Source organism: Odocoileus virginianus, chromosome 19, assembly GCF_023699985.2.
Source record: "Odocoileus virginianus isolate 20LAN1187 ecotype Illinois chromosome 19, Ovbor_1.2, whole genome shotgun sequence".
Classification (NCBI taxonomy): Eukaryota; Metazoa; Chordata; class Mammalia; order Artiodactyla; family Cervidae; genus Odocoileus; species Odocoileus virginianus.
In genome coordinates this window covers 28,608,122-28,629,915 of record NC_069692.1, presented here as the reverse complement: position 1 = coordinate 28,629,915, position 21,794 = coordinate 28,608,122, and the positions used below count along the sequence as shown (strand labels likewise).

General features: G+C 34.4%; 1 protein-coding gene and 1 long non-coding RNA gene across 4 annotated transcripts in view; one reads left to right on the top strand and one right to left on the bottom strand.

Moving 5' to 3' along the window:
* LIN28B (lin-28 homolog B) overlaps nucleotides 1-21,794 on the top strand; it is a 133,876-nt gene that overhangs the window by 9,957 nt on the left and 102,125 nt on the right. For all 3 annotated transcript variants that reach the window (XM_070450042.1, XM_070450044.1, XM_070450043.1), the window contains exon 3: nucleotides 7,299-7,486. In XM_070450042.1, coding sequence (XP_070306143.1) covers nucleotides 7,299-7,486 — 188 coding nt within the window. The remainder of the gene's footprint in view (nucleotides 1-7,298; nucleotides 7,487-21,794) is intronic.
* On the bottom strand, nucleotides 20,453-21,199 carry LOC110124148 (uncharacterized). The gene is made up of 3 exons (XR_002309675.2): nucleotides 21,100-21,199; nucleotides 20,812-20,860; nucleotides 20,453-20,736 (listed from the first exon to the last, which is right to left on the bottom strand). It is a non-coding gene; the product is annotated as an uncharacterized lncRNA (long non-coding RNA).

Here is a 21,794-nt window from a genome sequence, read left to right as displayed (position 1 = left end):
ACATGTGTAAGCAAATAACATACTATTAATACAAAATGAGTCATGTGATCTTTTAACATCTTAAACCTACACTTCAAAAATATATATCCTTTCATTTGTTAAGGTGTGCTTTAAAAGCTAGGTTTTTGATGTATAAATATTCTCTTGTATTAGTGAAGCTAACTGAAAACTGACAGCACTCATCTTTCGGAATGGTTTTATTAGTAACGATGTATTGCCAGGCTTCCCCCTTGGCTCAGCGGTAAACAGGCTACCTGCCATGCAGAAGACACAGGAGATGGGGGTTCAGTCCCTGGGTGGGAAAGATCCCCTGGAGGAGGAAATGGCAACCCAGTTTTCTTGCCTGGAAAATTCCATGGACAGAGGAGCCTGGCGGGCTGCAGTCCATGGGGTTGCAGAGTTGGACCCACTGAGCCCCTGAGCACTCATGCATGTGATAGTGTATTATTCTGGCTTCTGCTCTTGTGGATTTAATGTCTTGGCTCTTCTCTTGACTAATGCTATCAAAACTCTTAAAAGCTATAAGATGACAGTTCATGAGCATTTTTAAGTACAAATAAAAAGATATTCTAGTATTAAGCTTATCAAATACAGGATTGTAGGTAGAGGAAAGCAGTAGGGATCAAAAGGTTTAGTGAGGAGACCACTGATTGGCATTGTCTTTTGACAGCACTTTACTTTTTTTCTAGAGTGAATCCTTTGACATAGAGGTGATGCTCTAAAGAGTACCATGAAAAAGAAGATTCTGAAAAGTTGCTACAATATATTAATTTACCAACTAGTTTCTCCTTACTGTCTATTGTGGTTTTCCTCTGGGGGCAAACTGGAGGCAGTCCAGAGGCCTTTTTCTCTTCTGCTGGAAGTAATGTTAACACCAATGTGTTAAGTGAGTGCAATAAAGTTTCATGTCTGTGTTTCCTTGTGATTAAAAAGGGGTTGGCCAGGGAGAGGTTGTACTTTCCCCCAAAGAAAGATTATTGTCAGAGATTACATTTACGCCTAAAACTTGAATATCAGCTGCTTCAGGGTCCTCACTTTGCAGGTAAAGAAACTGAGGGCTGGAGAAGTTTAATGATCCGAGGTCACAAGGTCATCAAATGGGACCAGAACTCTGGCCTCCAGTTTGTAGCTGGATGCTTTTTCTCCACAGATTTTCCTCTCACACAGACATCTTTAAAGCCTGAAGATTTCTTCTCATTTGCCTCATCTTTTACTCTTGTACTGTTTTTTCCCTTTCCATTTTCCTCCTACCTATCATTTTCCCCCAAATAAACTGAAAATGAAGATATTAAAGGAAATACCTAGGAAACAGCCCCTAATCTTAGTTATTTGTTTTGATGAGATTAAGTTTTAAAGAATAAACTCATTCATTGCTTTCAGAGGGGGAAAAATTGTATGCTTACATTATTTACTGTCATTTCTGTAGACTCAATGTTTATTGCAAAAAGATCTTTTAAGTTATGAGGCATACCTGTTCAAGTAGTACAGGTGAAAAACATGGGACTCATTTTTTGAAATAAAATACAACCTTCATTTTGTGCTATTCTGGGCAAGGTATAATAACTAAATGCTTATTACTAAATGATTTCTCTAACATATCTGTCATAATTAAAATTACATAGCCAAGTGTTTGTTTAGGACAATTCAGAAAATATTTGGGAGGAGTGATAATAAAATTTTTATTTTTTTGTTTTAATTGAAGTATGTTAACTGATTTTTTTGCTATTCGTTTTAAAAAATAAAACTTTTTACAAAATGGTGTTAAAGTAATATCCCCTTTCTGAAATAATTTTGTTGTTCTAAATACTTAACTAACCAAAATGAAAACGTTTGCAAATGCTTGTTTTCAAGTATTGTAATGCTTGAACTATAGAGGCAATTTGGAAAACTTAAAATGCTATCGTTTTCTGTATTTCCATTATTTTATTTAGTTATACCTGGGGAAATATGTTAAAATATTTAAGGAAGAATTTTCAGAGGTTTTTATAGCTGTGTAAAAATTACCAAATCGGAACAATTGTGTTAAGACAGAGCATTTTGCTTTCAGATAAGGAAATTAAATGAGAACGGAATTGTGCTTTGGAAAAAAAAACAAATAGCCCCCATATTCTGAAGTGCCTCTGTTGTAAGAACAACAGCAGAGGCACTCCTTTCATTTGACTCCGTATTGTAAGAATTTCAAGAAAGTTACTTGCCAGTAAAGGAGTTTACTGAAACGCAGTGGGAGGGATCGGCAACAATTTGCCCGACGTGCGGGTCCGCAGCTTTTGGGCGGGAAACCTCACGCCGCGGGCAGAGAAGGGGTTCCCTAAAATCGCCCCTGGTCGCCCTCCACTCCCTTTGCCCCCCACCGGCTTCCCCACAGACGGCTTTTCTTGACCCTCCAAAGGCGCACGGCGACGTTTTCGTGGCTTCCCGAAAAGACGGCGGCGCCAGGGGTCTGAAGACAGCTCCATTTTAGGCATGGCCTGGTCGGGGAGTAGGGGGTGGGGTGCTCCTTTTCTTGGCTTATTCTGATAACCGCCCCCCCCTGACCCCCGACTTCACTTTTCTAACTGCGGAGACTTTGACATATCACAGATGAAGAGATAAGATTATAAATGATACATGTCTGGAAATGCAATGAAGGTAGCAGATTGTGCCAAACGTTGCCTCCATCCCAGTGGAGGCAAGAGTTCCTTTTGTTCGGTGTTCATTTGGTTGGGACAAAATGACAAATGTGAAAGTACCCTAACTAGTGAAAAACCCTCAGCCTTCTTTGGAAGGGCTAAACTTCTAGAACTGAGGTGGTGATGTGGTGAATAAAGAAAAAGGTGACCGGAGAGAGAAAGGGGAGAGGAAGTGGCAAGGGCGGGCGGTGGAGGGAAGGGGCAGAGCCGCTGACCTGGGGGTCTCGGCGAGCTTGGGGCGCGGGGCTGCGCGTGAAGCTCCGCGGGGCGAGGGCAGAGCGGGCTGCGGACCCCGGCCCATTCGCCGGGAGGGGAGCACGGGTGGAGCCGCTCGCCGTGGTGCCGCAGCCCCTCCTCCTAGTTTTAAGAAGAACCGAAGCATTGTTTCAGCCTGTATAGAAGTCACTCATTGCTTTTACTTGAAAACAACAACGGTGGGCTCTGGGACCTCTTTCGGTTGCTTGCATTGTGCTGTTGGAATTTTTAAAAGAAAGAAAAAATGGTGTATTTCGTTTCTTAACTGTAGAAATTTTAGATTGTGATAATCAACGGGCATTTAATAGGTTATTTCGTTGATTTTTTTTTTTTTTACCCCCAGTGTGTTGGGGATTCTTTGTAGCTACTTGAACTCATTTTAAAGACATTTTGAAAGAAGTATGATAAATCAAGCTACTGAAACATTTGGCTTCCACGAGTATAAAACATGCGTTTTGAGTCAAGCACAGGTCTTTCTGGCACTAAAAACAAGTAGGAAATGAGAAAAAAATTAAAACCAGAAGACTTCAGGAAGGTGACAAATTGGAAAGCGTTCTAGGAGATTCAAGGGACCATTTTAGGTGAAAGAAGAACTCTATGAGCTTAAAAAGATTATGGTTAGTTTTAAACAAGGCTCTTAGGCTCAAAAGATTGAGGGCAAGGAGCAGGAAAAGATGAGTCTATTTTCAAAGACAGTGCCATATCCCTGAAATGGAAACTGGTATTTTCTGTCACTGTCTCCTTTCTCTTCCCCCACTACCCATTCCCTTGCCCGCTTCTCCTCCCTTTCCTCTGCCCGAGTCTCCTTTCTTTTACTCTCCGCACTCCCCCTCCCTCCACCAGGTATGTAAATGCATTTGCCTTAAATTCTCTGTGAATGAATGTTAGAGGATTTCTGAAAGTTCCCAGTTGGAAAAAGCTTTCTACACGACTTGAAAGGCCGATGTCCCTCTCAGGAAATGAATGAGTCGATAACCTCTGACACCAGTGACCAGTCCAGTGAACCCTACCTTAATTCCACTAATACTGGAGGCCCCCATTCCAGCAAAACTGAATCTCATAACCCATATCATCCAAATGTGGTTCACTTATGGTATTACTCCCACTTTTCATCTATGTATTTATAGGCTTGAATTTCATCACATTGAACAAATAAGATCCAGAGCCCACCTACATGTTTCTGAGTTTATGCTGATTAGGCCATTTTCTGATTAAAAACAAACATAGATAAAATATTGTTTATCGTAGACGTGTGTCAGTGACAACACTAAATTACACTGCCTGTGAATTTTCTAATTTTACATAAATAATGACATTTCCTCAATTGTGTTAATACTTTTCATGTTATTATTAGATGTTGATTTTTAAAAGTGATTCTTTCATTTAAAATATTAAAACCCCCACTATTGATTTAAGTTAATTTTTATATTTCCTGTTATTCAAAACATTTAACCTGGAGTACCATTGTTAAAGTTATTGCATTATAGGTCAGTGTAATCAGTTGATTTCTAATAAAGTAATGTCAAGTAAATGTTTTGTTGGCAATTTTTTTTTTGAGAGCTTCAAGCTTTTGGGACTCTTACAAAATCATTTGCATTTTTATACTTTTTCTTTCCTCCCTACCAGCTGGCACATGGTTATCTCCCCCTCTCCACCAAAGTAAATAAAATGAGATAGCTTTGCTCCCTTTCTTGAGAAACAACAAAAGAAAGAAACAGACGAAAAATCTTTTCAAATTCATCAGTCTCCATTGAAGCCTTTTACCACAAACAGCTGAAAATAATTAATTTATATACATCCATTTATTTCAGATCTGAACTAATTAGTATAATTGTCCATTTCATTGTTTAATATGGGGAGGAGGTGTAAGTAGGTGGATTCTGTGGGTTTTCCAAAGCTTTTGGACTCAGAATCCTTACGTTTTAGTTTGTGTGAAACAGTGCTAAGAGTTAGGAGTGTGTTGGGGGGGGGGAGGTGGATTGCGGGTTTGGTGGGGGAGGGTAAACTCGGTAGCTTTGCCGAAGGGAAGTGGTATCTGTACAGTTTCTCGGTAAACTGCTTGTTTAAGAAAATGGGGGGTGGGGTGGGGGAAAGGGTGGTGGTGCGTTTAAATGTTTCAAAGACCGGTGTTATTTTATATTCTAAAGGAAATCAAGCATTTCCAGTTGATCTGTAGTATTTACTGTAGTAGCCGATGAGGGAGGCAATATTGGTGTCAGCATCTAGTAATCAACAATCGTTTGTAACAATCTGAAAGGTAAAAGGATAAGCAAGCATTTTGAAGCTGGGGGGCTGGCCGTGGAAGGGACGGTAGGAGCCTAATCCGTTATTAAATTTTCGTTTATTCAACTCTTGTACCCACTGGTAGTGCACTTTTAAAATGTCAGGGTCCAGTCAATAAGATGTGAATTTACCTTCTTCCTCTCACTGCCCCTCTTTTCCACCCCTCCCCCCACCCTCGCCCGCTGTTTCTCCCCCACCTCTTTCTCTGGCTCCTCTTCACCTCGCCTGCCTGGCGCTCCCCTCCCCCTCCCTGCCCATACATACGTCGCCTTGCTCTTGGGGAACAATCGCCACTGATTGAGGTTCACTCTATGTTAGGCTGGAAAACTGGGCTGTTATTTAGGAAGTCATTAATCACATCTCCTCCCCCGGAAAGAGATGGCGGAGAAACCTGTGAAGTACAATTCCTTACCAACCCCCTCCAAAATGTTCCGAAACGGTAAACCTAAACACAATTTGACTGCATGAAGGTGATAGCGATTTTTCCGGTAGGATTTTATTTTAAATTTGAAAAATATTTCAGGGCACAATCAGGTACTTGTGTGCATTTCTCTTACTGTGGGTGTAGGTTACCAATATATAAAGTTTCATGGATATGTAATTAGGTTCAATTAGATCTTTTGTAAATTACATATTTTCCTCTAAGAATTGAATCAAATGTGAAATTTGCATCCTAAACAGGTTTGTTGTTACCAATCAGTTGAATTCTTGGGAGGGGGGGAGGAAGCATAACATCGGTTGCTTTATTTAAATGGCTCTTCCCCCCTAAATGAGATTATTTAGACAGGCTTGTGTGTAAGGCACGCGTGTGCACATATATGACTGTGCCGTTTCTCTAAATCGACGATTCACAAGGACCCTCCATTGTGTTTAAGTAACAGCACGAAATCGGCATTCTGATTTATCGTAAAGAAGCGTCCCAAATTGTCTTTAAGATAACGTGTTTGAGTTTTTCGCGTTCATTCATAAGTTATTTTGATGTCAGCATAGATGAAATGGCGATTGGTTATCTCTTCCTCTTGCCAGCCCCTTAAGGGTCCGAGGTGAAATTAGTAGCAAGAAAGCATGTAATTGACAAAGTCACGTGTGCTCAGGGGGCCAGAAACTGGAGAGAGAAGAGAAAAAAAATCAAAAGAGGGAAAGCACATTAGACCATGCGAGCTAAATTTGTGATCGCACAAAATCAAGATGTTAGATTGATGCAGAAGACCACTCCGTTCCAAAGGGAAAGTTTTCATCTCACGAGTTTGGAGCAGAGGGCCCGTGGGGCAACATGGCCGAAGGTTAATTTTCTTTTCTATTGTTTTACTGTGATTTTCTCTCTTCCTTCTCCCCCTCCCCCTCTCCCACCCTTCTTTGCCCGTCCCCCCCTTCCCCTTTTTACCCCAATACTGAGCAATACCCCCACCCCCCCGTCGCGCAGTGGGGCTTTCTGCAACCTATTGTTATAGATCTCCAAAAATGTTTTGTACCGCCCACACTGATTCACAACTTGAAAAGCTTTCAGGGGGCTATTGTTTGAATTGTTTGAGTGTGATTAAGCGCAGTTTCAGTTAGTGAGCCCGAGAAAACTTTTATACACCTGCCCCCTCCCCCATTCCACCCCAACTTTAATTGAAAGTTATTGGGGGGGAGGGGAATGCACATTGCAAATAACCCTGGATTCAATGCTGCCGCATGTGCATTAACTAGTTCTAATCATCTTCACGATTTCTTTCCTCCTCGTGCATGCCGGAAAGAATTAGTTTCGCTGAAAATTTCTTTTTATAAATGGGATCAGTGTTAAATCAGCAATATGCAAGTAAAGTATCGCATGCTGAAAAACGGAGTTAAATGAAAAAGTACACGTATGTACAGAAACGTAGAAGTTGTGATCGATAGAACACTGTGGCTTCCTCCCTCCTCCGCTTCCCCCTTTAACCCTTTAATTTATTTTCTGCAGAAAAAAGGAATCAACCATTTAGTAACTCCCCCCCCCCCCATTTCCGCTCCCCGATCCCCACTCCCAGGCAGGTTTTTTTTTTTCCCCCCCCTTTGAATGAACTGTTTGGGACTACTGACTAACTGACTTTTTTGTCCTGTTCTACTCAGGCGGGGCAGGCAAAGGTGGTGGAGAAGAGCCCGGGAAGCTGCCAGAGCAGGCAGAGGACGAATCCCAGGTTTTGCACGGAACTGGCCACTGCAAGTGGTTCAACGTGCGAATGGGATTTGGATTCATCTCCATGATAAGCCGAGAGGGAAGCCCCTTGGATATTCCAGTCGATGTATTTGTACACCAAGTAAGCCAGACTGTGGGTTTTTTGTTTTTGTTTTTGTTTGTTTTTTGCTTCCCGTCTTTACCTTTTTCTATGTGGAGGAGCTGACCGGTAGTTTTGTCAACTGACTTACAATAATGTGGCCTTCAAAATCTTCTTTAAAATCACGAGTGATTGCAGTTTTTAGGGTATGTGCATGGGCTCTTTCATGCGTTTCTTTTCCTAAACAGAAAATGAAATCTTTGAAATTTCAGTTCTGAGTGCTGGTTGACTGAAGTAATTTCCCCTCTTTGCACAGCGAAATTGTCGTAGTGTAGCTTCCGGTGTTACTGGTTACAATACATTGTGTGGCTTGTGTCTGGGAAATGAGTGGGAAATGAATTAAGAAACGATGATCATACCAAGTTAAAACAACAACAACAACTGCCAATTTGTTACTATAAGAATCTCTAGGTACACTTATTTTAGACGCCTCTAATCACGGTAGCTTCCCCAATTATTTTGTATTTGCCTGTAGCCATTTGTAGATCAAGTTAAAATAATTTGGTTTCACAGTAAAATAAAGTCGGATATTGTTGATCAAGTATGGATATGAAGAAATGCAGGAGAGGATTTTTGGTAATCAAACATTTTAGAAACGTGCTCCATGTAGGGCATAGGTCCAAGGATACTGTCTCTTTAAGAGACTGAACTCAAAAAAACATGTGGCCAGTGGCGGCTCGAGTTTGTGTGTTTAAAATGTACTAGTTGCCTACTTGGGGCATATTTCCCCCGTTGCTTATATTGTGTTGTAATTTTAAAAGATGCTTAAATACCAAATATGATGTCTTTTCTTCTCATTTTTGAAATTTTATCCGGAAACAATGAATACATCTTACCCTTTACCTCTTCTCTTCATAGTAAAAAAGGTATCTACAAGTTTGCAAGCTTGATTATTTCATCCAAAGAAGTTGGAGAAATGTAAATGATCTGTAATGAATTATTCCAAGTAAAGGAATTTAAGACTAAAGAGGTTTATTTTAGCTTGACATCTTAAGTTAAAAAGAATTGAATGCAAGGATATCAGTCCTACAGGTTGACTAACATAGATACATGCAGGAAATAGTGTATTTGCAAAAACATTATGTTTTGATTGATAGTACGTTGCATGTTCCTGGTAATAATTTACAACCTCCTTTCCTCCCTAAGGAATATCATCTTCAAATTAAGTATATAAACAATAGAAACATATGAAACCATTTTGTTTTGATCTGTTGTCCTGTGCCTGGTAGCTTCCTGACCTTGCTGGGTGGTGTGTTTTCCTTTCCTAAAGGCCTGGCTATCATTATTGGCTGTTTACATGTGGAAGGATCAGCATAATCTGTGAATTGAAACAGGGTTTAAATACATAAATAGAAGTCCACAGACAGGCTACTGGATTTTATGCCTCCTATTTTATATGGCAGAATGAAGCCACATTTTCTGCTTTTTCTCCTCCCTACAGAGAATGACTGAAATCACTGACAAATCCATCTTCTCTCAGACTCTGACTTTCCCCCCTTTGAGCCTGCTTTAGGTTGTTAAATTGTTCTTTACAGTCTCATAAATTTGTTTTATAGATGAATGAAAAAAAATAGCCCTTTTCTTCTTTGTCTTATCACACCTTGTTATAATTTGGTTTTCTGTGTTTACCTTTTATTATATTCAAGTATTAGACATTTTATTAACTGATATTAATGTTTAGAACAATGAGTCATCCAGTTGTAAGCTATTTCATGGTTATATGTTCATAAGCATTCCTATATCTACCAAATTAAGAAATGCTGTATTGCTGGAAAAGTTTTTTTTTATATAAATAGTGAACAGTTTCTAGAGTACAACATAGATTATTCATATTAGATTAACTTTAATCTTGTTACACATCATGTATTTACTAAAGAATAGTATTAAAATGATGTATATTATTAAAAAAAGGTCTCAAACATATGTGGATTTTTTCATAAAAACAGTCTGGATATATTCTTAGGAAAAAGTATGTAAAAGTCAATAAAACCTAAGTATTAGTATTTTTGTGATGTAAGAAAAATCAGGGCAGTAATAATCTTTAAATTTAAAATTAAAAAGTGATATTTAAGACCTTTTTAATGGTTACAGTATTTGTGTTTTAAAATATATTTATTTTTCTCCAGGGAAAATTATTTTGAATCAGTTTCTTTGTTATTGTTTCTGGTTTTGTTTCTTCTTGACTTTGATGCCTAGGTGAAGGGGTTTCTGTCTTATATTTATAACATATAAATTGCATATAACTCATGAATAATTATTTTGAGAAAGACAGGATTCCACTGATTTCAGCCAAGCAACTGCAAGTAACAATTTGATGGCAATAATGATGTGTGCAGGTATCATGTGAGCATCACTTTGCAAAATCAGGTTGTGTTTCGTGATCATTTCATAAAAGTTTTTAAGACATTTAAAAAATTATTTCTTAGCTGCCGTTTTTACTGTATGAGCATTTTTGAAAGCATACTAGATTTTATGTATAATTATAAATTAGATTTTCCCCATTATATACATATTTTGTAATGAAAAGGCATCATAGATAATTAAGAATTTTAAATGTGTACCTGCAGTGTCACCTAATTATTATTTTAAATATATGAAATAATGGAGTTTTTTGGGCTGTTTAGAAGTACATGTGTTACTGGAGTTTTAAAAAAGTATTCTGACACATGTTTTGAAGAGTATATATTCAGGGAAATTAAAAAAATTATTTTAGTTATTTTAAAATAATATTTAAAAATTCATGCCAAGGCACCCAGGATATTTTTTTCTCCTTTAAAAATATTGACTGCAAAGAACTGCACATCAAAAGCATTAAGTTGCTGTGAAAATTAAGAGAATATATGAATGTGTTCTTAAAATAGAGCTGGACATTTTTGGTTACATAATTCTGTTTAAAATTTATTGTCAGGAATACAGTCAAACTTTGATTTAGTTTCTATAATATCACCAAGTCCTGAAAAATAAACCCAAGACTTAGGTACTGTCCTTTCTCTATCTTCAGACCTGTTGATAAACATAATGAGACTGCTGTTTGAACATGGTGTGTGACCATTGGTTTAAAATGACTGTCTTCATTGGACTTCCTGATGTTAACTGGTGATTTAAATAATCGTATTTTTATGGATTTGTAATGAATAGATGTATTTTGACACATGTTAATAGTGAAACATTGATAGCATTCAGTATTTTTTAAAACTTAACAAAAAGGTATAAATGTTATATTTGTGAATTTTGTCATAGGTCTCTGTTTTAAGATGTTCCTTAAAATATTTGATAATGATTTAGTTTGTAAATAGGATAAATTTGTAGGGATTTCTTACTTAAGCAAACAGTGCAAAACAGAATTTTGTCTCTCGACTGAAGGAAGAATACAGATGGTTAATACAGATTTGTAATACAGAATATAGATGGTTAATACAGTAGAAGTATAGCTTCCTACTCAGGTTATGTCAAATTATATAAGTGCTAATAATAATAATCTTATCAGTTTATTATTATTAATAAGTTTTTTAAAATATTCACCCACAGTTAGATTGTAGAGTAACATGTTTAAATTACCTGGAAAGGTCTCTGACAATTTTCTGAAATATTGTAATCTTTTAATAGGACTTAATATGTGATGATATTTTTAAATGAATCACATGGTAATTAAATTCTAGATCCTTTATGAAGGAGGGCAGTATTACTCAATAACTACCTGTTGATGTTGTTATGTAACTTTTTCTTTATGTAGATTTTTACATTTATATTTAAAGTCATTACCTCAACTAATAAGATAAAATGATTATTTGAAATTTGTTTTGTCCAGAGGAAGGATAGAATCCATTCTCCTTATTACCCTCTCTATAGCTTATTTGCATAATATTTTCTTGCAGAGTTATGTATTTGGGAGTGTTAGCCTTCAACTAGAATACAAAGAATTTTTAACAAATATTTCATTTGCTTCACAATTTATGTAAGAATTTTTTTCAAAAATGACCATCCTTTAGCTATTATCTCTTAGTTGTCTTCAATGGTATTTTAATTTGGTTTTGGTCTTTATTTACCTTTTAACTATTGATGTTTTCTCCTTATGCTTTCTATTTCTGATTTATAGTTTGATGTTTTTGGAGAATACAAATGCCTGTGTTACAAAGATTTTATATATTTATGTTCCTTTTATTACTTTCTCAAAAACATTTCAAAGAATAATGGAAATAGAAGAAATAAGAGTAATTATTACAATATAGGATATAAAAATATTTGGAGATGGCTAATATTTAAATATATAAAAATTGAAGTATTGTACACAGTTAAACTGACGTAGGACAGAGTTCATGTCTCAGTGTGTTTAACATTAATTAGCTACACACTTATGAAAGTTAATTTACTACAATGTGCTCATGTTTAAGGGTTTTTCATAATGTTTAATTATTAGTTTATTAGCCATATCACTTTTGTTATAGTTAAGTATGAAAACATTTTCCAAACTCAGAATACATATGATTATTTTTATCCTTGGTGCTGTTGATAAATGTCACTGTAAAAAAATACATATATTTAGATCGAAATCTTGGAAATTTAAAATGTGATCGTGTAACAGTTATAGCTAATTTGTTAGTGAGTTATGCATGTTAACATTTTGAAAATGGTTCCTAAAACTACTAAATTTTCAAGATGAATTACTCAGTTGACCAATTCCGAAGAATCCCAAGTGAAATGCTTTAAAGTCATTTAATCATAAAGTCACATTTAAAGGTATTTAAATAAAAAATTTATAAGGCTTTAATTATTTTAAAAGATAATGGGTACTTTCCTTCTGGTTTTCAAATGGTGATCCATTTATATATAACCATTTATACTTCTAAAGTGATATTCTTATTTGGTTTAAACATGAAATGAGAATTGTGTACATAATTAAGACATTGTCTTTCCTCCTTGTTTTAAGCAGTATTGCTGTAACTCTTAAATATTTCCCTCTTATTTTTGATTCTCCTTTTTTAAAAAGACCATTCACAGCAAATGAAGGTGATAAATTGAAGAATTGTTTTTTAAACAAATATGTAAGTTGCAAGCCACTTACAAGTGTAGCATAACATCTTTTAACCTATCTTTTAACTCATCTCAGAGTTCTTGGGTTTCTTAAATTAAAAACTTGTTTTGTTACCTGCCCTCAACATGCTAGGTCCTTTGTTGTAAATTTTGTTGCTTTTGACACCAAGGAACCCTAATAAGGGTTTGAATTTGAATTATCTTCCTGTTCAGAAATTACATAACTATTGCAGATAGTTTTGTATATCTTAACTGAGCAGTTTTACTGGTATTGGGAATTAAATTTACTAGTTAAAGATATGTATATAGTTTTTATTTCTAAACCAAGTATAACCTCAATAAGTAAAGTAAGGATATTTCTAACTAATGAAACTGGAAAATTTTTACTTTAAATATGATATTTTGTAGACTTGGTTTGAAACTTAATATTGAGAAATTTCTCCTTTGAAAGTTCAACTTGTTCAGTATGTAGTATGGCATTGTAACATACAGTCAATACGAAATAAATTATTTGTATTCTCTAAAATAATTTGATAATATTTTCTAATAATCAGAAAAATTGATAGCAGTAAATGTTAAAAAACAAATTGTAGATCAGTGGGAGTACATGTAAAAATAACTTTTTGAAGAGTATCAGTTGAGTAACAGAAGTGTTCATTATGTTGCATTTTGATACATCAGGATTAATTTTATCTTCTATCTGGCAATGAATTAGAAGATTATCTGATGACTGCCCCCCCTTCCTATATCTAAATTTTGACAGTTTAGAAATGCTGTCTCAAATAAGTTTTATAGATAATTAGTAGCTTTAGTCTTATATTTCTTTCTATAATCAACCGTAAATTGGAATAAAAATACCTAACTTTTGGTGGATTTTGAAGACTAGAGCTCTGCTGTATAAACTGCCTAGCAAGTATTTGTTGACTAAATAAACTAAACTGTAAACTTCTCTTTGCCATGATAAAATCTTAAATAAGTTATATATATGATATATAACTCAGTAGTATATATTTGTGGTCAAAAATTAAATTGGTATCTTTTATGTGCTCTCTGTCAAATTAGACAAAATATATTGAATAATATTGTAGCTTAATTTTAATGACAGTGAACTATAAGTCTTATTATTATAATTTTATGGTATACAATATGGTTTAATATTGTTTAACACATGAGTATATAAACTAAGACTTGGATGTAATTTTGTGATGTTTTTATTTTACTGCTAATGGTTTGTTGTATCGTGAGGTTTTACCTGTGTATTCAGGTATACATATTCAGTTTGTATATTCTTCAGTGTAAGCTAAGGGGAAGATATGAAATACTGTCTTCAGTAGACCTACTGTGATAGTTTAATACCTATTGCTTTATTAATAATTATTTAATCCTTATGAGATACAGTGGTATAGAGTCTGGTCAAATAGATCAGTGTTCAAGTCCCAGTTTATTATGTTTGTAGGGCAAGTAAGTTACCTTGTCAGTGTTTCAGTATCTTACAAAGGAGGGGACAAGAACGTACGGTCTTTGTATAGGGTTATTATGAGGATTAAATGTTATTACACATGTAAAGCATTAAACCTGGAGCTGGGCAGATCATAAGGACTCAGCAGTGTTTGTACATAGTTATTATGACAAAGGAGATGTCATGTGGTAGAATGAGGGAGAAGATACCAGAAAGGAAGGCTTGAGTTTGGCTATGCCACTTGGGTGGAGTTCTTTCTTTTGGCTAGTTGCTTCCAAGGAGCTTCAGTATTCTCATGGGTAAAATGTGGCAATAATGACTTCGGTCTCTATTTTTGAGGGGTGGGGTAAGGGTCAACTGAGGTAACATACATGAAAATCATTTAAGAATTCTAATGATCTGGGTTTAGTTTTAATCTTTATTTCAAGCACTGTATTTTTAGTAACACTTTCACCAAATAAATCATGGTCAGAATTTTCAAAAGATACTAAGCTCGTGTCAGTTTTTTTTTGCCTTGTCAACTTAATTGAGGTGTAATTTATATAGAATACAGTTCACCAAAGTATAAAATGAGATGAGCTTTTACACATTGTGTAACCACCACCACCATCATGATACAGAACATTTCATCACCCCAAAAAGATCCCTTGTGCCCATCTGTAGTCATCCTGAAGAAGAAAGGCTCAGTTGTCCTGAATGGTGTCGATGTCATATTTACTACTTAACTGCCTTGTTTTCTTTTAACTTTGTGTCTTTAGCTATAAGCAACAATCCAGTATCCTTTATGAAATACATTCCATGCTTATTTTATGTTCTTTCTTTGTTTTTGTTTATTTCTGCTTGCCAGTGACCTTTTCCCCACCAGTAGTTTCTGTGCTTGTGAAAGTAAGATTAATTAGTATACATTTCACTAATCTTCAATCTTAATTTCATTTATCCTAATGGTACTTTTTCACACACATAAACTGCTTGCCTAAAGGACATAGTTAAGCTTATTGATATTCATATTTCTTGTCAGAAATTTAATGGATTTCTTTCTCAACTGAGTTTTTGTATAGATGTTCTTAAGAGTTTTAAATCAGCAAGATGGCTGTATCCAAGTATTAACTTTTAAAAAAATGGTTACTCTAAGAAAAACTTATGGTTCAGTAATTTATCTATTCAACTATTTTTTTAACTGATCACATACTAAGTGTAAAGACTTAATAAGAGTTTTGCTCTCCAGATTGCTGTATGTCCTTCCTGTTTTCTTTCTTTTAGCAAACTTCTTAATAAGATTTTTCCAATTAATTCATGTTCTTTTCATACACGGTATGGAGTAGAGACTCATTTTCCCATGTACTATTCACTTTCTTTTTACAAAGTTTAATTGTGCTCCTCTACCAGTAGTTTGGGGATAATTATGATGAAAAAAATAATTAATGTTTGTTTTTAAACTTCTGAACTAAATGCAATGATTTCTCACAATCATTCTCATTCTCATAAGTCTTATATAGTTTTCAGATTTCATGTATAGAAACTAAACTATTTTTAGTATTGCTGAGAATCAGGTTATTTTATTGTGCTATTAATAGTATGCTTAATTTTTACCAGTTTTTGTTATAAGACATTTAAAAATCAAACCCCACTGAAATTTATTACCTTTGTTAACCTTAAAGGCAACTTCTATTTTAAAATCTTGTATGTTTGCTAATAGCTAAAGTATTTATTGTTTTATTCTATTTTATATAAATATTCCTTATAAATTTCAAGTTAATTGTACTTTGGCCTTCATCTGTTCATGAACATTTCTAAAGCTTTGTAAGCAATTCCCTAAGTCATTATTGATAGAGACTGGGATGTTCCTAGCTACTATAATTTCTAAATTTTTTTTATCTTAACAAGTTTTCTTTCAAATGAATTATCTTTAATTCAGTCTGTAACAGAAGTCTGACAACACAGGTTATATCTATCACTTTAAATACTTAATAGATTTAAATACTTAAATACATTGATGTGTTGTAAAGCTTGGAATGAATTCCATCAACTTTTCTCCGAAGTTCAGATTTTTATAACACATCATTTTGCTTACAATATGGTAACACTGGTGCTTGGAAACTAATTCCACTTTTCAGCAACTCCTTTAAATAGATTAAATGATACTAGAGACGCATACCTAACACAGTTAAAAGTAAGGCATACATTTAAAAAGATAAATGAATAAATCTTTTTCAATTTTATCAGAAAAAAACATAAAGCTTCTTTTTTTAGGATTGGTTAAACTATGAGTCAGAAACGTAATCGCAGTCTTGACCTCAGTTTTTATTTATTTATTTTTTTAGCTCTCTAATTAAAATTTTTAGTTGAATACTAAATCTCAGGACAGTTGGATTTGCATGTTTGCCCCTTTCACTGTTTCCTCCCCCATGCCATTGAAGAATTTTGAATGGGGAGGAATTTGCGCCCTTTGGCTCAGGTTGCAAACCCACTTGATCAAGCCAGAGAAGCCAGGGTCAGAACTATTCATTGCTTATCTTTTCCTTGGGCCACTTGTAAATCCTGCCTTTCTGCTCTGCAAAAAATCTCTTTATATTAGACTTATAATAATAAGTCTGGAGAATGAAAATAAGCCTAATAGTTGATGCTTGATTGTGAATCCACATGGGTTAATTTCACTTTTTTTTGAAGTTTTTCATGGCATTACAGCTTATTTGATGTACATAATTTTGTTTAAATGCATGCTATTTCATTAGACACCAGAAAAGTATCCTCTTGGTAGTGAAAGTATGATATATAATTTTATATCTCAGGTTGAGATTTAACATCCTTGAAATGTAGTAATTACTGTTAAGTAAATTAAATTAGTTAATTTGAATTAGATCTATAAAAAGCCCCAAAGTATTTTGTTTTGAAGTGCTTAATTTCTAGCATGTATGCTGACACTTAAAATTTGCCTGAATCAATTATAGCACAAGTTTATGAACTGTATCAATAATGGTGTAAAGACTTTAAATATAGACCCAGGTTTAAACAAACACAAAACACTTTGTTCTTATCTCAGCATCCCTTAAAAGTATACAGCTCTGGTTCAAGACCTCAGGACCACCCATCACCCTGGACACTGGATACTCCTATTTATTCAAGAAGCTTGTGAAGTATCTGTGTGTCAGTGGGGGGATGGTGTGTGTATCTGTGTAGGGAATCACAGTTAGGTGATTTTAGCCCAACAAAACAGCACCGTTGTTTATAAACTGAATTACGTTTCAGTATCTGTAGAATTTTCTAGTTGTAAAAACCTAATTTACATTAAATATGTGTTATTTTACACACGTGCTGGTTGCAGTTTTCACATTTTTGATGCTTTCAGAAGGTTAGAGTGGGCGTCCATTAAGATTAACCTCAATCCATTACAGCTTTTTGGCTGGCAAGCCCCACCCATTGGCCTTGGATAGCTAATACCGAGCTTTTGTTTCTTCCTGTAGAAAGGAAAGGAAAGAAAACTGTTCTTTCTTTCTCATTGTGTAAGTCATGTGACTTCCCTATTAGTTAGTTACAGAGTTGAAATGAATCTCAAAATACATAAGATATCAAAGGTTATGTGAAGTATTTATTGAAATGTGCCCCTTATTTAATTCCTGTGTTTTATGCATTAAAATATTTGTTTTGAATAACTATACCTTATTTTACATCCATGCAGTTTTTTAGGAAGCCAAAAAGATAACTAAATAGATTTAAAAAATAATACCGATCTTTTTATCTATATCATGGTAATTGCTTAGTTTACTCATTTTTCTCTGTTATCTTGTAGCATCATTTGAGGTTTCTAAACTGTAGCTTATTTCTCAGAACTCACAGTGTTAAAAAAAGGAGTGGTATTTGGGATGATTTTAGCAAGGAAAATTTGCTGATAGCAAAAAAGAAATGTGTTATAGGGCTGCATGTAAATACAAGAAGGAACTAATTGGGTATATTTCTTTCTGCTCCTCTTTTCTCTCACCTCTCTATAATAGTAAGCAGTGTAGCTAGCTGTTGGAAAATGCTATCCAACTCTTAGAATATTTACACTGATGGTTAGTCTCAATTTGGTGATTTAGTCATGATGTTACAATTTACTATTAAATTTTTAATCTTTAAAATTATTTTAATCTGTTTTTAAGCTGTTTTCCCAAACCTTTAAAATCTATTTTAGTAAATAGTAGACCTTTCCTCAAATAATAAATAAAATATTTTTAAAAACAGTAGTTCTAAAAGAAGTATCCTGCCGATGATTTTTAAAATATAATGTTCTTTGAGAGTGATATTTCCCTGCAAATAAGTATTTTTAAGACTTCTAAGAAGAATGCTTCTGTATTTTAAAATCCTGTATGCATTTTTATTTAAAATGTGTTTCAATGAAATACATTCTTACATAAAAGCATTTTTTCTTACATCTTGTCATAGTCTAATAGATTAAAAAAAGGCAATGATATTTAATGCTATGATTTTGCTATTATCCAAAGTTATTTGGTTAAGATTTTTTAATATGAAAATTTTGTGAAGTTATGTAGCAAAGCTACTTAAGTTTAATAATACTGGGTTATCAATTTGTAAATAACCAGAATCTGGTTTGAAGTCAGTAATGTGCTAGTCCATGTTTTCATTGGCATTAAAATTCATAGTAAGTGATTTATTTTGCATGTGCTTTACAGTTGAATATTTGAACTTCCAATTATTTCATTAATGTTACTTTTAAATATTTATTGATGTTTAATGTTTATAAATTGCCACTAAAATTTTCCTTTGAGAAAAGGTTTAAGATACTAAATCTTTCAAATTTGTGATACTCCTTTATTTACCATTTGGATAAAAAAGTATTCATAAAACACCAACAATCTATTTTTAACTATTTGAATTAGTACAGGCATTTTTTGGTTGAAATAATCCATTTAGTATCTTAGTGTCCCTCTGAATTTAACATCACAGATTAAGAAATAAAGACTAGTTAAAAAAGATTACTACCAGGTTTTTCTGTGTAACATGCTTTTTTTAAACTTTGATATCAGAAAGTGAAAAGTTGGTTGCTCTTCCCTTTATCATTTATTTTCCTCCTGCTAAAGTTTTCTTTAACCTGTGTGGAAAAATGTCATTTTTAAATGAATTTAGATGACTCTAAGTCTCTTCATATTAAGTCAGAAGTATTAATACAAGGTTTATTTGTGGTGAGTAATACCACCTGGGATATTGCTACTTGTTTTCATGAGGATTATTGTAAATATATGATTGATGAATCACTTGATTTCTGGACTTTTTTCTCCTAAAATAAACTTTATAGTAAATGGGAAATGATTTTTCAAATTGTTGAAATATCTGAAGGTCCAAGTACAAAGGGACATTTGTTTCAGTACACATTCTTTATGGTATTTTCTTTTAAAGATATTCTAAAAAAAAAAAAGATATTCTAATATAAAAAGTCTTAATATGTAACCTTTGGGAAGTTGTCTTATTAGTTATTGACCACTTTTCCTGATTTTCTGCCTTTAATATTTTTAAAGTGTGTGGTCACTATTAAGTCATTAATATTCCTAAAGGTAATCTATAATGCCCTATGAGATTCAGTGTTGAGCATGTATTCAATTATTCAAGTTTACAAAATTCAAATGATTTTTTTTTAACATCTCCTAAGGCATAGGATAATGTCTTCAGTAAGATTTTGACAGAACAGAATTCATTATTTTGATATACATGTTTAGATTTTCATTTTTAGCTGTAAATTGAAAAAAGAAATTACCCCAATTATTATAAAGCATTATGTTGTCCCAAAATGATTCCCTGCCCTAACATTATCATTTGATCTGCCACCAGGAATTATTACTGCCTTAAGTGGTGTCTCTTTAGTGTCCGCCTCCCCTCTTCCCCTCCCCCACTCCCCTTCGGGAAGGAAGCCTGGGGCCCTGGCTCTAGAGATACCAGGAAAAGCAATCGCTCAGCAGAAAGTGTCTGTCTTTAGCAGAAGTGTCATCCCTTGGCAAAGTGTGTAGTTGAGGAGCTTAAATTAGAGTTTATCAGATTTACTTTACTTTCATTTAGAATACATTTTTGGTACAGCTGGATATTGTGGTGTTATGAAAAAAGAAGTCAACTTTGTCTGTTTTAGGCATTAGCAAAGTCAATTTAGTCCTTCACCACTTTTCTTTCTTAGCTTCGATTAAATATTTTATACTGTTTCTAAAGGGTGTTGCCAATGGCTTTCCTAACTTTGAAGAGGAGAGTGAGTTCTGAATGAGAACCATGAGTGGTTAGGTAATTTTAGCATTTCTCAACACTTATTATTAAGTATTTTCCCAAATTTCCAAAAGAAAGTATATATGAAATGTTTCACTCAATGTTAGTTGTCATCTAAAGATAATGTTTGTATGTCTAGCACATTTTTGCCTAGAAGGCTTTTTAAACCACAAACTGACTCATAAAATAGGCTAACAGTGAAAATAAACCGATACTGATAGATCTAGAAACATTTTAATTATTTACTTCCTTAGATTGTTCATAAAGTGCTTTTTTGGTTGGTTTCAGGATGAGTAAGGAAATGTAGATTTAGTAGGGTAAACACTAAATTTTGACACAGGCTTGCTGAAGGGCCCAAGTTTCTTTGTGCTATAGATGCTTGGGCCACCATTTCTTCATCTTAAAGGGCAGTCCCTTTTCTTAGCTCCACGTGTTTTTAAGCCTCTCATACTTTTGATCCTTTGAAAAAATTAAGCAGCATGGCCATGGAATCACAATGAACCTAAAGAGGATTTCAGAAACTAGAGTTCATGTCTGAAAGATAATAATATAATAAATAATATTGTGTAATACTTACGTTTTCTAGAGTAAATCAAAGATGTTTTGAAATTTTTGAATGTTGTTTACTGAAAGGGCAAATATAAAAGTAAAATTTCATGCATATTTCAAATAATGTAAAAATGATGAGTATAAGTAAAATTTTGGTAGAATAACTTGACAAAGACAGTTAGAATATAGTCATATATTCCTTTCTGTTAGTCTAGCCCCTCTCCAGATCAGCAGACATTTGTATTTGGTTTGTTACAGCCGCTGCTGATGCTGAGTTCCCACTACTGCCATTCCCTGGGGATAGACCCCAGTTTACCATCATTTGATCCTGTCTTCCCATCATCCAGACTCCCCTGTATCAAGGTTTCTATTCGGCCAACCAAGAGACCGTTCAGCTACAGCCAATCAATATTGTAGCAATGACAGTGATTATGACATCAATAACAGCAGAATGATAATAGTGTCATGTAATTGTATAGTGTTTGCATGTGCAAGGTACCATGCTAAGCATATTACATCCATTAAGTTTTCACAAGTCTGAAAGATAGTTACTATTATTGTCTCATATTTACAGATGGAAAAAATGATCTTAGAATTAGAATTGCCTAATTTGCCCAACTGAGTCAGCAGTATGACTCCAGAGCAGTGTTCTTGACTCTCTGGGTTCCAGCTACATTTTTAGCTGTTTTAATTTTATATTGATGTGCTTATCTTATGCTAAGTGCTTCAGTTTCAACTGTGAGCCACAAGCAGACAGGGATTCTGATTCTGACTTCACAAATTTAAAGAACAATAGGGGAGACAGACAATCAGACCACATAAATGAAAATAAAATAAAAACCACAATGAGCGCCTTGAAGAAAAGGTACATGGTCCTGTGAGTATGTAATTGTGAGGGCTCTAACCTAGTTTCAGGATCAGGATGACTACTTTAGGGTAGTAAATTTGTGATGAGAGTAGAAAAATTAGTAGATAATGAATAAGGAAAAGAATATTCCAACAGAAGAAGGG